At 42.3% G+C, this 19,173-nt stretch overlaps 1 protein-coding gene across 4 annotated transcripts in view; it reads left to right on the top strand.

Annotated features, from left to right (window-relative positions):
- The window catches only part of fam172a (family with sequence similarity 172 member A), a 157,615-nt gene that overhangs the window by 48,841 nt on the left and 89,601 nt on the right, over positions 1-19,173 (top strand). For all 4 annotated transcript variants that reach the window (XM_046034535.1, XM_046034536.1, XM_046034538.1 and 1 more), the window contains exon 7: positions 12,018-12,236. In XM_046034535.1, coding sequence (XP_045890491.1) covers positions 12,018-12,236 — 219 coding nt within the window. The remainder of the gene's footprint in view (positions 1-12,017; positions 12,237-19,173) is intronic.

Here is a 19,173-nt window from a genome sequence, read left to right as displayed (position 1 = left end):
AGCTCTGCTCTCTCCATGCTGACATGTTGTATCAGGCATGGTGAGAGGTTAAGGCTTGGGCCACCTTAGACTTCACCCTTCATCACCATGGCAGAGAAAGGCCTCTGCCATGGGACAGCTGTATTCTTGTCTCTAAGAGCTGTGAACTTTAGTCTGGAAAATTATGGCAAATCTCACCGTGAGAAGCTTGCAAAAGCTTGCAAAATTAGATAGATTGCCTTTCTGAAAATCCTTCCTTCTCACATGACCACATGCAAGCTAAGATGTGAACACCTGTATGTGGCCACAGATGATTCACACAACCAGTTTGTCCAGTGTTCTTTTCTCCGATTTTTTTAATAGATATTTATGCACAAGGGCACATAGTTGTCGCATTCTTTGACACCCCAATCTTTTGGGAGAAAGACAGAGGGCCACTATGGTAGGTGTCATTTCATAAGGGGTTTGCATTTATGCGCTATGTTTTAAACATGTGTCTGTCATCCCCCCGAGCTGTCTCCCGAGCTGTCATTTCAGTGGCCAGAGTTCTGTCCACACAACTCTGAAACCTGCTGGTACTGTGGCATGGCTCTCCGGGATGTGTCTGCATCACAACCGCACTCCCAGAGGGGTGTGTGTGAGTGAGTGGTTTTGTATAAATGTGTATATGTGTGTCGGTATGTTTGTATCTGCGAGTTAGCAGGGGAGACTTGGGCGTTGAATTTCTAATGCAGGATGTCCCTTGTCCCTTGACGCGAGCTGGATGGGCAAGTGATTTTTTTTTTAAATGCCACATGATAATAAGAGATGTGCTGGAAACATATCAAGGATCATGCTGTGGTGCCTTAGTGTAATTCATCACTGCGTCTCCAGATGTCAAAGTGTAGTTTAAGTGTGTGAACAGGCAAACTCATACTGAAATATTCACATTTTTGTAGTTGCACTGGTTTGTCATTAATAGAGTTTTTATTTACTCACAGAACCTCTCTCCAAAATGATGTCCATTCATGTCTTGTACTGAATTATTGTCTTTGTGCTTGTCCTCCCCCCCAGCCATGACACCCATGTGTGAAACCCTCTGGATAGGTTAGCTGTGTATCAAATTGTTGATAAGGCAGTAATATCACTAGATGGATGCATTTGGCTGTTGTTTTCCTCTGTGTCAAGCGGCTGTTAACAATGTCACCAGTTTCCCGACCACGGCCAGATCGGCGGAGCTATGTCATTAAAGAGATAGCAGCACACGCTGACCTGAGTGATACCAGAGAGTGAGGAAGAGAGGCACGGCCCAACCCGTTTGTCTGTTATCACTGGCTCTGTGTTCCACAGGCTCCCAGGGGAAGCTACGAGACGAGAGAAAGACTTAACCCCCCCCCCTTTCCTAGCACTTGCGCTCCTCGGCAGCCCTCCCCTCCCACACCCCAAACATTTTTAATTATATCTTCTCCCAAGTAGTGCGGCTCAGTAACCAAGGAGCTGACATTGATGCATGTGCTGATAAATCCGCAAACACTGGAAACAAGATTAACAAAGATTTTGAGGAAAGGGTGACAGCTAATTTTGCGCAATGGTCGGCGCCTCATTCAAGAGTGATGTTTTTGATAGAGCGAGCCACGCCTGAGAATTCATGCTCCACGCAGGGGAGGGGGACGCAAACATAGTGTGAGGAGTTCCGCAGCATTTGCACTTTTTAAATTGTCCTTTTTTAATGTTTTCCTCTCTCCGTCACTCCAGCATTTAGCTTCCTTGTTTTTTTTTTTGTTTCCATCTTCTTGATTGGGCCACCATAACTTCACATAACATATTTACACTCAACATAATGATGATTATTCACTTTACTTAATTGTCAACACTTTTTTGCCACACATGCCATACTTTATATTACTAATTGAACCAGGAAGACATAAGAAAAATTTACATATTATTAACCTAATATGATAGTGTTAATTTTTCTGTCTCTACTTTCCCAAAAAAAAGACAACTTTCCCAGTGATAGATAGCTAAAGAAATACCTTGAGAGTAGACAGCACATTTATTCAGCTTCTTTGTCTGTCTGTGGGCATTCATTTGTGTGTGTGTGTGTGTGTGTGTGTGTGTGTGTGTGTGTGTGTGTGTGCGTGCCAGTCTAATCAGTGTGATCTAATCAGCAGTGTGTATTGTGGAGTCTGTGACATGCCACTCCAGGCCCGTGGTCCTGTCTCTGAACTGGCTCTCAACCTACTGAGACACCGATACACACTCCTCTGAGAAAGATATCAGTCTACCTCATCACTCACATCCACACACACACACACACATACACACACAGACAGACACACACTAGGAGAGAAAACCAGATAACAATCATACTTCCACAGCTGATTCCCTATTTTCCCAGCAAAGAAGCCTCACCACCCTACCTCCTTCCATTCTCTTTCTCCTCTTTGCAGCCAATTTCAGGTCTATACAGTAGAAACATCTTGTAGATTTCTTTTGTTCTTATTTCATGCCTCTTTCTTTTTTCTCTTCCCTTTTTTCCACCTCTTTATGTGATGTCTCCCTTCTCAGAATCACCTCCCCTGTCTGTTGGCAGCTGACAGCTTCTTTCACTTTTCTTTGTCAATTTCTCCTTCTCCTTCTCTGTCTGTCTCTCTTGCTCTCTTTTTCATCTGCCCCCCACCCCCCACCCCCTCCATCTGCTTTCGCTTTTGTTTGCCTGGCCCCTCTACCATCCCAACTTGATAATGAGGAATGCGGTGTGACCCTGACCTCCATCGGCCCTGCAACCACCTCCGACCCCTTCAGGTGACCTCCGGTCCCTGTTTTGACAGCTTGATTAATTACAGAGTGTTATGATTTATGAGAAAAGCAGTATGTAAAAATAATAGACAACAGGTGGTCTTAAAAAAAGTAGTAGATTTGAAAGAGTTTCTAGTGAGAATTGTGGTTGAGGGGGTTGGTCTCTGTGTGTGAGAAAGCGCTGGAGAGAGAGAGGATGTGTTTTACAGCCACTTTCCATGGTAAATTGCTTTCAACCGTTTTTGAAGGCTACATCGGGTTAATAAGAAAATGTCTATTGCTCCATGCATGGTTTCCTTAGTTGCCACAGCATGGATTTCTCCACGTGTATTTGGCCTTATGGCGAGAGGATGAAGGGGATTCCAACATACATGCGTAGTTCCATGTGTGTGCTGTGAAGCATAAACCCAGCCATGTGGTAATGACACTATGGAAAATGTGCTGGAACATACATGCATACAGAGATACACTACCACCACCTCTTTTCTAGGTTACATCCTGGGAAAATAAGCAGTGCAAATGGCAGGACAGAGTAGCCATAGTGTTTACCCTTCACACTTCAAACACAGCTTGTGATTGGCTGTGGCGACCTTCCCTGACTCATGGACCTGTGGTGCAGCTCCACTTAGAGAGAGGTCAGACTCTTGGGCTGTTGGAGTGTGTGTGTGTGTCATTGTGGTTATGTGTGTGTGCTAATGTGGCCTTCAGATTTATTGCCAGATGCATGATTGTAGCCTGCTACGCTCTCACAGTGTACCATACCACAGCAGATAGAAATTAATATTTTACACATATAAAAGAGCAAATTTCATCTCATGAAAGGTCACACTTCGCATGAAATATCATACACACCTCACATAGCAACAGTCAGCAAAGTTGGCAGGACCACCAGTTCACTCTATGGCTCTCCCTCCTAGGTCACAATAACAGGGCAGGGGTGAAGGGATTCCTCTTTGACCCTTCACCCATGGAGGTCATAGTGGTCCTGTGATGTTCACTAAGATGAATACCCCGGGGCGGACCAGCGTGGTGTCATTGTTCACCAACACAGTGCCATTTACTGGTAGATGACACGCAGCACACCTACATATTTTTTTAACACAACTGAGCAGTCAAAACTTGAATTTGGAATTTAAAGATATTGTGTCTATCATGTCATTATTTGCAAACATATACATGAAATGCTACCCAGCAAATGTTAAATATAGAAACACAATTATTTCTATTTTACATGCCTGAATATATGCGTTCATGTGTCTACAATGTTTAGATGTGTCCTGCCATTGACCCTGGCTGGCTCAGTCTGTACATATGGTCATGCGTCTCACACCTACCGTGTGCTAACGCACTAACTACCTCTCCAGATGGTGAAGTAGAAACATTCATCGACAGCGCTCTTAAAGAATTCACATGGTGGTGGAATTTCTTTATTTCAGACAAAGAGGCACAGAGGCAAGATGCATTATTTTAGTCCAATTTTGTTCAGAAATGACATTCTGAATAGCAGCCAAATACATCTTTATAACAATCATCATTATAACAATCATCTTCATTTAGCATCGTATTCCTTCCTTCCGAGGCCAATTGAACTCCGGGTTTGTCTGTCTTCCTTCCTTCCGTGCACAGTTATTAGTGGCCTTCAGGACAGGGTTGCTCTACCGCTCCTGTCTTCCCTCTTTTTGTAGCATATCTGCCTCCCCCTCTCTGTTCACCTCTCTCCCTGATTTATACATTAAATAGTTAGGCAGGGAGGCACCTATCATTCCATGATCTATATCTCTGTGCCGTCATTAAAAATACATGTGTATGCTTAGGGGAGACAATATAGAATATATAAATCAAAATGCTAACGGCGTCAGAAGCCTCCTGTATTTATTTCCCCATAGTTTTCCCTCTGTGGGATGAGGATTCTTCCTGCTTACTGTATTTCCTTCGCTGTGTATGTGGCAAGCACATGTTTGGTACTCTAATATTAAAGTATACTGGAAATATTGTTAATCTATTATGCAACTAATTTGATAATCTGCCCATCGACTCTGCTGGCTGAGCCATAGCTTAATATTCTAGTTTTTGATTATTTTTTTTTTAAAGTTTGTCTAATTGTTAAAATATTAATATTAATATAAGAAGATATAATAAAACTTTCAATAACATTCTGATATCTGGATGTCTGTTAGGTGGAGCTGATCACACATCTGGTAAGACAGTTTTAAAATATCAGTGTTGGTGAGTTTACATTCACGGTGGCATCTTTGCAAATGACACGCTGGTCTTCTGTAAAAAACAAAAAAACAACTGACAAATGACTTGTGTAACATTTACTTGCACAATCAATAGCTCTGACAATTTCCACCTGGACGGTGATTAATGCTACATCCACCCCCAATCTTGCAACCCCCACCACCAACCCTGCACCTCCTTCTGTGTGTGTCGTGCTGCGAGCAGATGAAGCAGGCCTCCGAACTCTGTGTGTGTCAGTGTATGTGTGTGTTTATGTGGCACTGTCTGTCCAGACACTCGGTTGCTTGATCAACAATTGAGCATGGATAGTGTCTGAACTAATTCACAGATTCACAGACGTCGTGTATGGTAAATTATTGACACATAAAGTGGCTTTGGCATTGCACCGAGTGAGTTACTCAACAGTATCTGTGTGAGTGTCTTTATGTCTATCCTTTCGCTAAGGTGCTGAAAATAGACAGGTCGGGAGGAGAGGCAGGAAGAGAGAAATAGAAAGTGAAACAGAGAGAAAGAAATGTAAATGCGAGCATGAAAAGAAACTGAGGCATCAGGGATCAGAAGCTGTGCTATTCTCTTCACTTCCTCCACCCCACCGCTCCACTTTGAACTCATTTATAAATATTCAGCTCCACATATAAACAATATCCAAATGAGCCAAGACATCTATGCCAAGGTTAAAAATGCTGCTGTTTATTACAGGCACAACTACTTGACTAGCTCAAAAGGTTAGCCTCTTATTCTGACCTAAACTATTTGTGCTCATTAAGATCAAGAAAAAGACAATCATTACCACAGAGTCTTATTTACTTTGACCAAATTAGTGTATGACTACATTAGTGGAAGCAAGCACCAAATACAGTCTTTGAACTTGAAATAAAAAAAGTCGAATTTAGAGAAACTTAATTAAATGTGTACTCTTTATTAGAGGAGAAACCAGTGCAGTGGGCGATTTGTTTAAAATTAACTCAGAGGGCAGATGGGAAAATGAAGCTCCAGTTTGTCTTACTTTTCCTATGTAAACATTTGTGTTGGCTGCTCAACTGATTGCTTAAACATACAGGGATGTGCAGTTAAGCAGAGGATCAAAAAACATGCAACTTGAGCACACGTATCTCATATGCATGTACTGCGATTCATGTCACTTAATTTAGGTGAACCATGTAGTTACCTGTGTTGTAGTGTTAGCCTGTTCTCTTGTTGCTTTTCTTTATCAATCTTTACATTTCGTCGTCTTTTTATTTTACAAACTGTAAGATAATGATATGTCCTAATATTTAGGTTATACTCTGCAAGTACTTACCCCTGGGTATTACTAGTTATCAAGATGATGATTGATTTTGTGCTGACAGGCTGATGACAATCCCGTCTCATCCCCTCTCACATCACCCCTAAGATCCACACATGTCTTTTCATAGCCCCAGTGGTACAGTAAGTACTCTCCCACCCTTCTGCTCTCTGAGGAACATAGCTACGTGTTTGGTGGGTATGGGGGGTCTCAGACTGGTGCTGTGTTAAAAAGAGAAAGGGGGCACCGTGACTTAATCTGACATTACTGTGCGATCTGTGTGGTATCTCTGCCTCAGGGAGAGGGGGAGTCAGAAAAAAAGAGAGAGAGCGAAAAGAGGGGCATAGGATGGATAAAGGGGCCCCGCATGCAAAAAAAAAGCTCACGTAGAGACGGAGACAGACAAGGTCACACAGAGCAGGGTGGCCCTGACAGAGAGGGAGAGCTGGAGTGTACTTGTTATTACAGTATTTACCTTCACTCTCTCTTTGATGTGTGTCTTCTTCCTTCCTCCTTAGGCAGTTGTACTTGTATTTGTTGTCGCTTTAGCCACTAGTTACTGAAATGCAAACAAATTGTGACGCCAACATATTGCTCTTGCTTATTTTCCAATTTAGTCTTTCTTCTTGGTAAGCCATTGTGCCTTGTTCAGATCTGAAACCCGACTGTAGGCTACAGACATCCCTCCCCTCCTCCTCCTCCTCTTATTGGCTGTGCCATGCTGGGTGACCCTTTCTCTCTTGTCAGTCAATCCTGAGTAGCGAATCAGGAGCTGCGTATTGCTGAAACAAGGAAGTGGAGCGAAGGCTGTTGAGAAAAGGGAGTGCCGTTTACCCTGATCTTAACAGCCCCCCGACATGAAAACTAATAAAGTAAGCTGCCCCGAGATCCAATTTCAATGGACATCTAAAGACTGATTCTTGAGATGTAAGATGCATGCACACAGATACATAAATGCACTAAAATAAAAATGCAATGTGAAGAAGAGCATTTAAATGCTCCTATTCAGCAAACAGCCACACGTACAGACCATAAATTCACGCTTCCATACCATTCACTTTCCTCACTGCATGCACCCGTGACTGCTATCAGCCATGCTTTGTACCTGTCAAGTGCTGTCCTTTTCCCTGTGCCCAAAGCCCTGCTCACTACATGAGAGCTCTCACATCAAAGCTTCGCTGAGCTCCACACGCACAGATGAAACACCCTCTCACTCCGGCCGCCTCGCTCCCCGCTCCCGCACATTAGACACATTTCATTTCATTACAACGCCACTGGAAAAGTAGAGGTGCTGCTGTCTTAAAGGCACATCTTATTTACTCTCCCTCGCACTTGTGTCCTCACTTTACATACACACACGCGCTAGCCACTTTCTTTTCGAATAATGCGACTGGAAGGGAAAATAATGATCTGTTACCATCAAAGTTCTAGTGGACAAGTGGCATCTAATTTGACCATAAAGAGGGCACATTATTGTCATCAAGGAGTATTGACAATAGTGTTAAGACAGCACAGTATGGCTTCAGTTCTGCAATAATAAATTACAAGTAATGCTTAATATCATGATATTTATATTTCAGCTTCATATATGTTTTCTTTTTTTTATTAGATGTTTTCTGAATGCCTTGCAGATAGTAAGGAGCATTTGGGTTTTTAAGAAGCCTCACAGTGCTGCATGTGGGGACAACAGGCGATGACGGAGGAATGGTTTCATCACGATGATGAGACAAGCTCTGGTTTCCTTGGCAGCGGCAGCCTTTGTTGTGCTATCTGGTGCGGGACAGGCCGACAAAGAAGCGCTAAGGAGTGTCCGGAGCGGGGTGATGGGGGTTGGGGTGTCCCCCCTTAGAGGGGTCGGAGCGACCCTCTTGACCGCTGGCCCCAGGGCAGGGACTCACTGTGGTGGTGGCACAGGGGCACCGACAGGGCATGGGAAGAGACTTAGCCTGCATACTGCAGTAGAAAGACAAGACTGACCCAACGCTAGAGGATCATGTGTGTGTGTTTCATTTGAGTTGGTCTGTGTGTATAGGACAAAGGCAAAGTGACCCGATGTTAGCAATGTGTGAGAGAGAGATTTAGTGGTATAAAAAGCAGGGTGACCCAAGGTTTGCAATGTGCATTTGTGTAAGATTCAGACTTTGACAGCACATCACAACACAAAGATCAGATTTAGCAGGTGTATCCAGAGTGTGTGTGTGTGTATGTAGGAGAGACTTAACAGTTAGCTAAAAACACAAAGACCGAATGACCTAACTCTACAAGGGTTTATGGTGAGATGTATGGATAGATTTATCTGTCACAAAACAAGGCAAAGACTAGGATAATAAACATTAGTTCTGTGGGAGAAATTAGTTCTGCTGGATTTGGTTAAAACATCGTCAATATGCTGTGAATATTGTAGTTTTTTCTTCAAAAATAGATATTTTTTATATAGATAGTTTTGGTATATACACTTAGAAAATTACAGTATAAAGTTATAATATTTCAAGTTTATAATCTTTATAGTTTTTTTACATCAGAGAAAAATGCAAGAATCAAATTTATAAAAGAGCCTTATTTCAGTTTAAGTAAAAAAAAAATAAAAAATACTTTTACGTTTTCCCAAATGCTTTGTTGTGATCGGTCTACCAGCACCAGACTCATTGTTATATATTTGGTTGATGGAGAGAAGAATAAGAGGAGGAAGTGTCTGGACAGGGAGAGCAGTGTTGTCCTGACACCAATACAGACCTCTCAGTGTTCAAATAAATGATGGTTTCCGACATAGAGGTGAACTTGGCGGCCCCTGCTCCTGCAGACTAAGTACGCCAACAACACTGGTCGCCTTTATAGCAATGTCCTTCTGGGTGACTGGACAGCTGAAAGGGTTAGCACCGTTAGCTCGGTTAGGTGTGTAGGTTAGGCTATAGGCCATTCAGGGTTAGCATAAGAAGCTAAAGGCTTGGAACGGGGCCTCTTGGGGTTACCAATAGTATGCTTAAGACCAGGAAGGGTTATTGACCAGTGAGGGTTAGGGTAAGAGCACAGAAGACTAAATATGGTTGTAAGCTACTCAGGGTTAGCATTGGAACACGTGGACCAGTGTTGCTAAACCATTAACTCTTGGCCTTGTGAACTTAGGATTAGGGGTAAGGAGAAATGCACACCAAGTTATGGTGGTTAAGTACAAGAGGCTTTTCCTGCTTTCTGTCATCCTGTCCTCATTTGTTGACAGTGCAGTGTGCTTTTCATTTTGTCATTGTTTATTTTTTTCATATATACATTTTGGTATTGAATTTAATCATTTATTGATTTTAGGTTAAGTATCTATGATGTTAGGTTAAAGTAGTCTTGTCAGTTATTTTATCAGGCTGCCACCAGTGGGCAGTGGCACAAAGCTGGTGTGGATCTGGTTAGACTACGTCTCTGTGTCTCTCCTTCCTTCTCTATCTATCTTTGTCTTATCATTGTACTATTTATCTTTATCTCTCATTTCGGCCTGTCACTCTTTCTCCCCTCTTTGTCTCACTCTGTCTCTTGCGCTGTCTTCTTACCTCACCCGCTCCTATTTCTTTTTCATCCGGCTATCCATCTGTCTGCCTGTGTGCTTGTGTGTCTGAACTTCTGTATTTGTGTGCACAAATGTCGCTGTGATGTCAGAAGGCTGAATTCATTCTCTCTAATAGATCCCCATCCATTACCTCTCCAACTTCACTTTTATGCTTTACATACACATACATACACACAAAGACTAATAAAACCTGGTTCGGAGAAACATCATCTACCTATAATTTGCATACAAACTATGATGTGGACATGTTGTTTTTTAAAGTCATAAATCACTTGCTAAATTACCGTTAGAACTGCTGTGCCTTGGAGTAAAATTCAAAACTTCATTCCACCATGCAGATGCAATTATTTCGTAGAAAATTCTTTAAAGCTGAAATTAGAGTTTCAAAATACATTTGTTGAATTTTCAGTGGCGATTAAAAGCTCATGTAAGAGTGCACCGATTTTTAATACACACACATAAATGTAATAAGTAACAATTTGATAATGTCCAAAATTCTTCTCACTTAAGAATGGTTTCTTAAGTTAATTATCTTTATATTTATAATACATTTTACACTACAAATATGTCCAGAGAGGGAAGGAGAGCCTTGTCTGAATTTAAAAAAGGAGCAAGAATCAGACAAATTTTATAATCTGAATGAATAAGTGAGAAAGTGTCATTTTGCTGTTGTCAACACACGGCAGGTGCTAAAGGAAGGGGTGTGTGGCAGGTTTGATGTCGATGGGCACTGGGGGGACACACATGCTGCGTCAACGGAAGACAAGCACATTGTGTTAACACTTATTAAGGAAGAGGAGACGTGCTGCCTTGAGAAGACAGCGTGTGTGATGGCGATTTGCAGAGGAAGCTGAGCGACACTGCCTCTCTTAACTCCCTCTCACATCTCCTAAAGGTCTTTTTGTCTGCACTGATATCTTTCGTACTCCTCAGTGTGTGTCTTTTGTGTGTGTGTTTTTGCACAGGCATACACCTATAAGTTTGAGTCTTGGGGGTTGTATGTGTATTCACAATGGGGGTTGTGTGTGAAAAGCACAACCAAAGTGAAACAGGAATCCATCAATTTCCTGCTTTAGTTTCAGAGTGCTTGGGACAATAAACACAGTTAATTAAAATGGCTTCCAAGTTGAAGAAGTCACCAAAGGCTATAAGAAAACTTCCTTTTCTCCACAATACATTTCCCCTCTGTCATTCTTTATTATTATAACCACTTGGGTTTCTTTTAAGTTTTGCCATTTTGAATTAGTGCACTGATTATTGTTAATATTAATCTAAAGCTTATTTTTACGAGAAAACGTTCTCAGCTTTATTTATAGATTTATCTGTAGTGCTCTCTGTAGAAGTTTCAGGTCACACACACATGCACATACACAGATATGTGTGCTGTTGCTGCTAACTCTTTTGTTGAGTGATGGTGGGATCGATTGGGTTTGATATTAAGTGACACATGGCCTTTGGAGTCACTAAATGCTACTCACCAACTGAAACCACCGTCACTGAATTCCAATCCCCCAGTTACTTCTCAGGCTTGTCCCTGCAGTGACACTCTCTCCTCTGTCTCTTTCTCTGCCATTTCTTTCAGTCTGCATTTGCGTCTTTCCCCCAGTCATCTCACAGTCTGTCTTTTAAGTGTTGTAACAGTGTTATTTGCTCATGGATATCCACTATAGAGCTTTTCACCATGAGCCACTATCAGACCTAAAATAGCAGGAACGTTTCTGAGTTTATCATGAGATCAACTTCCCTAGTAGGTTTGATAAAGTTAATATCATATTTTTTCTGTAAGTAAAAAAAAGAACAAACAACTAAAAAACAACAAAATCTGTTCTGTCAATATTAGATTTTAAGTTTGATAAAGTTTATATAAAGAATAAAGAATTTTCAGAAGTAACAAAAAACAAATCTACAGTTACTCAAAAATCTAAATAGATGCACAGTGTCCCTTGTTAAATATAAAATTTTCTTTATGTTTACATGCATTTGGTTTATTGGTATATTGCAGATATTTTGCATTTTAAGCAATATATGTGTGTGTGTGTGTGTGTGTGTATATATATATATATATATATATTACACTATATAAATATATATATTACACTGCTTTTATACATAGAAAGTTAATGAATATAAAATATCACAAAAAACTCTAATACACATACTTCTTTTTTTTATCTGTTTTAGGAGGGCTATGGTGTGATGGTGCTCAACCCCAATGAGAACTACCTGGAGGTAGAGAAGCCAGCCAAGTCCTCTCCCCTGCCTTCTCCTACTGAACCCTCGGACGAACCCGCTGAAAAGAGGGAACGCAAAGATGATAAAGAGGGCAAAAAGAAGAGAGAATTTTATGAGAAGTACCGTAACCCACAGAAGGAGACAGAGACTGAACGGATCCCTGTACGGGTAAGTCGGAAAGGGAGGGAGGGACGAAGGAATGGAGAGAGAGAGGAGAGATGGAAAAGGAAGGCAGGAAGGAAGTCTTTGGAGAGCCGGGGCGGAGGGACAGAAGGATAGATGTTCATCAAAAGCAGACATGATGGGGAGGTGAACAGTGTGACAGTTTAGGGTCGTGGGACGAGGTGAGACATAGGCGAGAAAATGGGAGAGAGGAATTTGGTCAAGTTTGGAAGAGCAAAAAGAGTCAAGAAGGTGCGGGGAGTAGGACAGTGGGAGGTGGCTAGCTAAGGAAACTAGGGAAGGAAAGGTTAGGTAACAAGGGATGAAGGGAGGATGGGAGGCAGAGGGAGAAAGAGAGGCTCTTGTGTGGTCAGCCTGTGTGTGAAGAGGTTGGCTGTGCTCCAGTCGCCTCTCAGTGAGCAAGTGTTAACCACATGGCTACCTCCCTCTCTCCCTCTTCCTCTCTTCTTTGCCTCTCTCTCTTTTTCTCTCTCAGATGGTGGGCTGGTCAGTGCAGCTCTGGCCCTTCACTCTTGTTGACCGCTGGGATTATTATCTCCACAACACACACTCTGCAAACACACTGCAACATTCTTATCATGCTACATTGACCATACAGCCCCTAATCATACACACATGCACACACATATACGCGCACACACATACACGGCTCTAGGCACCTTGCTCAGCCAGTTTACCTTGTGGTCAAACAAAGGAAGTGACCCTTTGCATACATTTAGTTTTCTTGTGAAAATAAATATGTGTACAGTAATGACAAATTTAAAAAAAGTTGTCCTCCTCATAGATGTCTTTTGTTTATTTTTTGGGTCCAGACACTTTTTAATTCTTCCTTAAAAGCTCTAATTCAGTAAGATTTTAAAGATTAAGGGCATAACGTGCTAGACTTTTTCCCTATCACAGAGTTTCATATGAGTAGAGTGTCCCCATTGATTATCTGTGTCTTACTTTAGTCGATGGCAGTAGCGTCACAGCAATGCATGTACGTTTGTGTGTGTGTGGGTGTTTGTGCGAAAGTGTGTTTGTGAGAAATACGTCAGTATCTGGTGTCTGACAAGAGTTAGGGCTGCTGTGGGACTAGCAGGCGGTGTGTGAGCTGTCAACGCAGGTTTTTTTTTCCCACCCCCTGGCAGTACCTTTACACACACTCTAATAAGGGATAATTAGCTGCAGTTCTATCTTACTCTATCACACTTTGGTTGATGGCTGGTTTCCCCATCATACAACCTGCTTTATGTTATCAGACATGAAGGTCTTATGGTAAATAATCCATCATGTCGTCACAGTTACACAGTCAACCTAACTTGCATCTGCTGTCACTTATATATGTTTTAATTTTAGCTATATCAAATTAATATTCAAAATCCAATGCTTATTGCTTGTGAGTTTGTTGTATCATATCTCCGTTGAGTGTGTGTCTGTGTGTGTGAATATATAAATATATGCATGTGTTAATGCCATCTACATTTTGGTGGACATGCATAGTTAGGAGTGTTTTAATAACTTGTTTTATTTTGAAGGTGACTTGAATAATTTTTCTCCAATTCTCTTTTTCTCCGTGTACATATATATATCTCTTTTCTTACTCCCATCCTCTTGCCTGAAATCTTTAACACTCGGTAACATTAGCAGTGTGAGATCGTTAAGTCCCAACCAAGGTTTCCCTATCCTACGGGGAAGCAGGTAGTATTATTCACATCTTGATATTGGGCTCGGCTTGCTTTCCCCATGCCTGCATAATGCATGCTGGACAGGGTCAGATGCATTGAGACAAGGGTGGTATGCAGCAGTGGTGTGTCTTTTTGTGACTGTACTCTCGGAAATACTGTCCAGTTTAACCGTCTTAGCTTTTTACAACTCCATGAGAAGTCAGGACAGACAATATCATAAGTAACTGAAGGAAATACCCCACTAGCCTAGCCATGTCAAGTCACTTTTCTGCATATTAAGCTAGCGCATTGATGATTGATTTAGGGCTGCACACCAGAGCAGTATTCAGTGTTGTGGCATTTTAAAACGTAGCGATGAATAAAAAAATAGCTTTCTTTGTCAGTTTTTTCAGACCAGCAGGCTAATACAAAATTATCCTCATTAACCAGTAAAGTAGGGGTCATGTAGAAGGTTTAGATTTTCCAGCTAAATACACTTGTCCTTAGATGCAGGGATTGCAAGACTCGGGATAAAGATTAATGAGTGAGCAGGTTGGCCCTGTGTTAGTGCCCCTTGAATTTTGACCTTTGACCCAGAAGTCAGCAGGATGTTAGTGTGTATGACCTCGCCTCTATCGTCCATGCCTCCTCTCCACTGCTCTGCCTCTGTCCGCCACAGAGTAAGCTGTCACGCGCGCACACACACACACACAGATATATAAAGGCACACACATACCAGCAGACAAAAGAGTAAAGGAGGTGAAAAAAGAGGTTTTGACATTTGTGTGTGTGTGTGTGTGTGTGTGTGTGTGTGTGTGTGTGTGTGTGTGTGTGTATCGTTCTCCTTCACCTCTGTTAGTCGGGGTGGGTGGTGGATCAAATCAAACCTCTTTAGCAGGGCTGTTTTTATCTTCTTTTTTTTACAGCATCCACCAGAGACACGTGCACTCACACACACACACACACACACACACACACACACACACACACACACACAAAAACCTTTTTTATTTGCTACACCTCGCACTGTAGCTCCCGCTGAGCTGCCAGACCACCTGCACACAGCCATTCAGAAACACACACACACACTCAAATATACACCTCAACTTGCTGTAATATGATGAAATCCAACATAATGCAAAAATACCATAAGCTTGAATTACCACCTTGCATGTTGCTTTGTATGTATGAGACTCATAAAATTAGATTTTACATTTAATTTTTTACTACATTAACTCACAAAGACTGGCATATAACCCCCCCCACACACACACACACACACACACACACACCAGCCCCCTGATAGAGATGAGTTGATTAATACGCTTCCTTACACACATTAATAAGCTCTTAACTGCTTTTAGGATTCTTACTTTTTAGCCTTGGGTTCATAGTGTGCAACCTCTCAACCTTATCTAATCCCTCTCCTTTCCTCTCCTCTCCTCCAAATCACACACCACTGGGCCATGTTTAGGGGGATGATGGTGAGGAGGGCGAGAGAAAGAGAGGACAGAGGGAGGGATGGAAGGATAGAAAGTCTGATCGGAGGGATGCTGATGAGGATAGTGGCGGGGGGGCTCTCTTAGCACTTTGCCATATAGAAGTTTGGGAGTTCACTTTACTCTGAATTTTAGCAGTAATCCAGTTAGCTATTTTCTGTCAGCCAAGCGGAGGAATGGCAGGAACAAAAGGCACATTCATGGGCTTAAGAAGCTTCCAAAGAGTTCACCCAAGGCTGGCTGGTTGGGATTAGGCCAACAGGCCCTGGAAAGAAGAAGGGGGAAAAAAGAGCAAAGGGACAAAAAACAGTGCTACGCCTTTCTTTAAGTACCACTTTATTTACCCTTATTTATAAATGACTGGAATACTTTTCTCTCTTTCTTCCTTTTTTGTGCTTCTCCTTCTAGCGTCTCACTTATGTATGTTTCTTAAATGTTCAGAGAGATGGAGATAGACAGAGGTCCTCACTCCAATAGCATTTTGAAGCAGCAGATATTCCTTCTGTTCCTTCTCTCCCACTGTATTCAGCTTTACTTAAAGAATGAGAGATCTGCATGATCAAGACTGGTGGACAACCAGTGCATTCACTATGACATCTCTCTGCTTTTCTCTACAATTATTCATTTGGCAGAATCATACCACTATGGAGTAAAATATTTGGGCTCTTCAGTGTGCTTTTGTTTTTTGTTTACATATTATATCTTTGGTTTTTCTTCAGTGCAGATGCAGGACTCTTTGGGGTATTGTGGTCTCCAATTTCTTGGTGACGGAAGTGGCACAGACAGGGGGTCTTGTACTGTCACATACTCATCTGACCGTTGTGGATTGTGTGTTTCCTAAAAAAAGGGGGCATCCATTATTTAGGCCCTGCTTTTCCAAGATCCATTATTCCCGGCTGCAGCTTTCAACAGGGGCAGGCTGAGATCCTTGTCCTTGTTTAGCAGATGATGCCCTGTTTCCCCATGTTCACACCGCACTACAAAATGTCCTGAGGATTCACAAACGTACATGTGCGCACACACCTACACACACACAAACCAAAACTTGATTATAAACATAAAGACATGGACACACAAGCACACACGCAGGTAATTGTATTTGACATGGTGTTACAGTATTTCTCTATGGGCCTGGGTTTTTGCTCTTTGTCACCTTCACCCCTTTGCCCCAATCTGTGGCCCACAAGCAATTATACAGACAGGATTTATTTGACCTTTGACATGTGGTCGTGCCAAGAAGTAAGGCTCAGCATATCCAAGGACAGGTAGGGACTTGATTAACCTCTGAACTTGGTCAGAGGAGAGGTCAATGGCCAGGGCTAGAGGGCAGCTCACCTGCTTGCTGCAGAGAGCAAATTGGCTAGATGCCATATCGGTATTTCGGTGCGTATTTCTGTGTGAGTGTGGTATAGAAGAAGCTTTGACGAAGCTGTGTGCATGGGTTTCTGTCTTCAACTAAGTTTTCATGTTTAAGGCTACAATTCAAGCACACTGTGTTGTGTGGCATGTTTTATCTTCAGGTATATATTCTTGTGTTTGAATTTAGTGTAAAGGTGAATGCAGTTGACTTCTTAAAGTTTTCAAGGGTGTCTGTTCTGATTTTGTGCTTGTTAGTGTTTGTGCAAGCATTTCTGGATATGTGTTATGTGTACTACATAACATCTGTGTGTGTGCACACATACCTGTGTGTTTGTGTGTTTGCTCAAGGCAGAACCAGTGTAGCAGGTCTCAGATCCCTGCTCCCAATCTTCTAGTCAGGTCAACCATCAAACACATCCATCCTGCCCTCCCTTGCACCTCCCCACCCACTGAGCTCCGTCTCTCTCTCTTTCTCTGTCTGCATACAACCCTGTTGTGGATACAAGCTGACCCGAATAAAGACGCACACACACACGCACATACACACTAACGCAGCACCTCAGGGTCATCCTGGAACAAACACAGCCTTGTCTGCCTGCCCGCTCTCCTTTGCCTTATGTCAATTAATGGCTTGCAGTAATTTCACCTGACAATCCGGGCGGCAGCGCAAGGCTAGCCGAGATGTCACAGCGATGACCTTTCTGGCCCGCAGCCGCTCGTTTCTAATAAAGAATCTCACAAACCCACAGCAACTTCCTTTGTACTTTGTTAATGAGTTATTGATTTGAAACAATGCCCTGGCAAATATTGTCAGAGCAGACTGACCCCACCAAGGTCATGCTATTTTATTGTATACAGTCTGAGCACGCTAATCTGCGCGTGGGGTGACATATACTCTATAGTTTTTCTCCTTTCTCTGGCTCCGGCTCTCTCTCCCTCTCTCACTCACTTTCTTTCTCCTGTATATCCCTTCATTGCAAAGTCGAATAACACACCCACACGTACATTTCTCTCTCTCACTCTCGTACACAGACGTGTGCATACAGTTTCCCCCTTCTTGTTAGTATTGCACACGTTTTTCACCTCCCTTTTCTCTGTCTCTTTCTCACATCATTATATTCCCAACTCTCCATAGGTACTATACCTGCTAATTACCCACAATGCCACAGTCATTATTTTCCCATCTCTGCTGCTAATTTGCTCCATACCTTCCTCCACTCTAGCAGACCCATCAGCTCCCAGACAGCTTCTAGCTAACTTCAGCTCTCCGTCTGCCTTAAAAGAGAGTAAAGAAAGAAACAAAGAAAAAAACGGGAGGAGAAGAAGAAAAAAAGATTCCGAAGCAGTACACGTCCCAGACATTGATTAGAATGCAATTGCAAACAGGTGTCGTTGAGGTCCACTTTTTAATTGTGTGCACAGAGACTTGTACGCATTCACTCACATAGAAGCACGTGCACACACAAACTAACTTACTCTAATAACCTCTTTGCTAATACCAAACATGTAATTATGTACATTGCTTGTTTAATATTTAATCATTAGGCCAAATGAAAACAATCCTGTTCCGTGCTGATCAAGATATATTAAAGAATATAATGACTGAGGCTGCAGGTGGGTTTACCCAGTATGTGGCCTGAGAGCAGGCGAGGACTGAGAGCCAGTCAGAGTTTGTGTTTGTGTTTAAGAGAGAGAAAGTTAGTGAGAGAGTGAAAAAGCTTGTGTAATTTCTTTCTTCCTCTTTCTTTGCAGGAAGGAACTCTCGGATAATATTGTTTTGATGTGTGTTTGGAATACTTAATACTTAATTTTACTTCATCTCTCCCTCAAACAGCTTGAAATACTTTTTGCAAGATTGAATCCAGCACTGCCCAAGCAAAACAGTCCAAACCCAATAAAGTTGTTTAGGGATCCCGTGACACTGTCCTGACACTTTTGGCTCCCACTTAAAGGTTTCTGAGTGTAAAAAGTAGAATGGCTCTTATCCACTAGATTCCTTCCGGTCCACACTGCTCAACATCTCCTGATTAGAAATTCCAGCTTCCTCAGAAGTTTGCTGAAGTCCTGTGTGTTTTGGATGACTGAGGAGGAGGAGCAGAAGGGAGGAGCGGGGAAGTCTGAAGTGGTTGTTTGTCAAAGTGTGTTGATGTTGTTGGATTCATTGTTTCCTGTGTTGGTCAGACACTGGGTTTGTGTTGGCGTTGGGGCTGTTATTCTGGCAGCGCACTTCTCTCCTCAGCTCTCTTCTCCCTGCTTCTCATTACAACGAATAAACACAGTATTGGACCTAGTTTTTTTAGAAGAAAGTAGAGTGTGTGTGGGTACAAGTTTGCATCTGTGTGCAAGCACTGAAGCATGCCTGTTTGTGTGTGTGTGTGTGTGTGTGTGTGTGTGTGTGGCGGGGGGGGGGGGGGGTTT

Source organism: Micropterus dolomieu, linkage group LG21 (assembly GCF_021292245.1).
Source record: "Micropterus dolomieu isolate WLL.071019.BEF.003 ecotype Adirondacks linkage group LG21, ASM2129224v1, whole genome shotgun sequence".
NCBI lineage: Eukaryota > Metazoa > Chordata > Actinopteri > Centrarchiformes > Centrarchidae > Micropterus > Micropterus dolomieu.
Note: the sequence above shows the minus strand (reverse complement) of the source record. Positions and strands in the feature narration are given on the sequence as shown.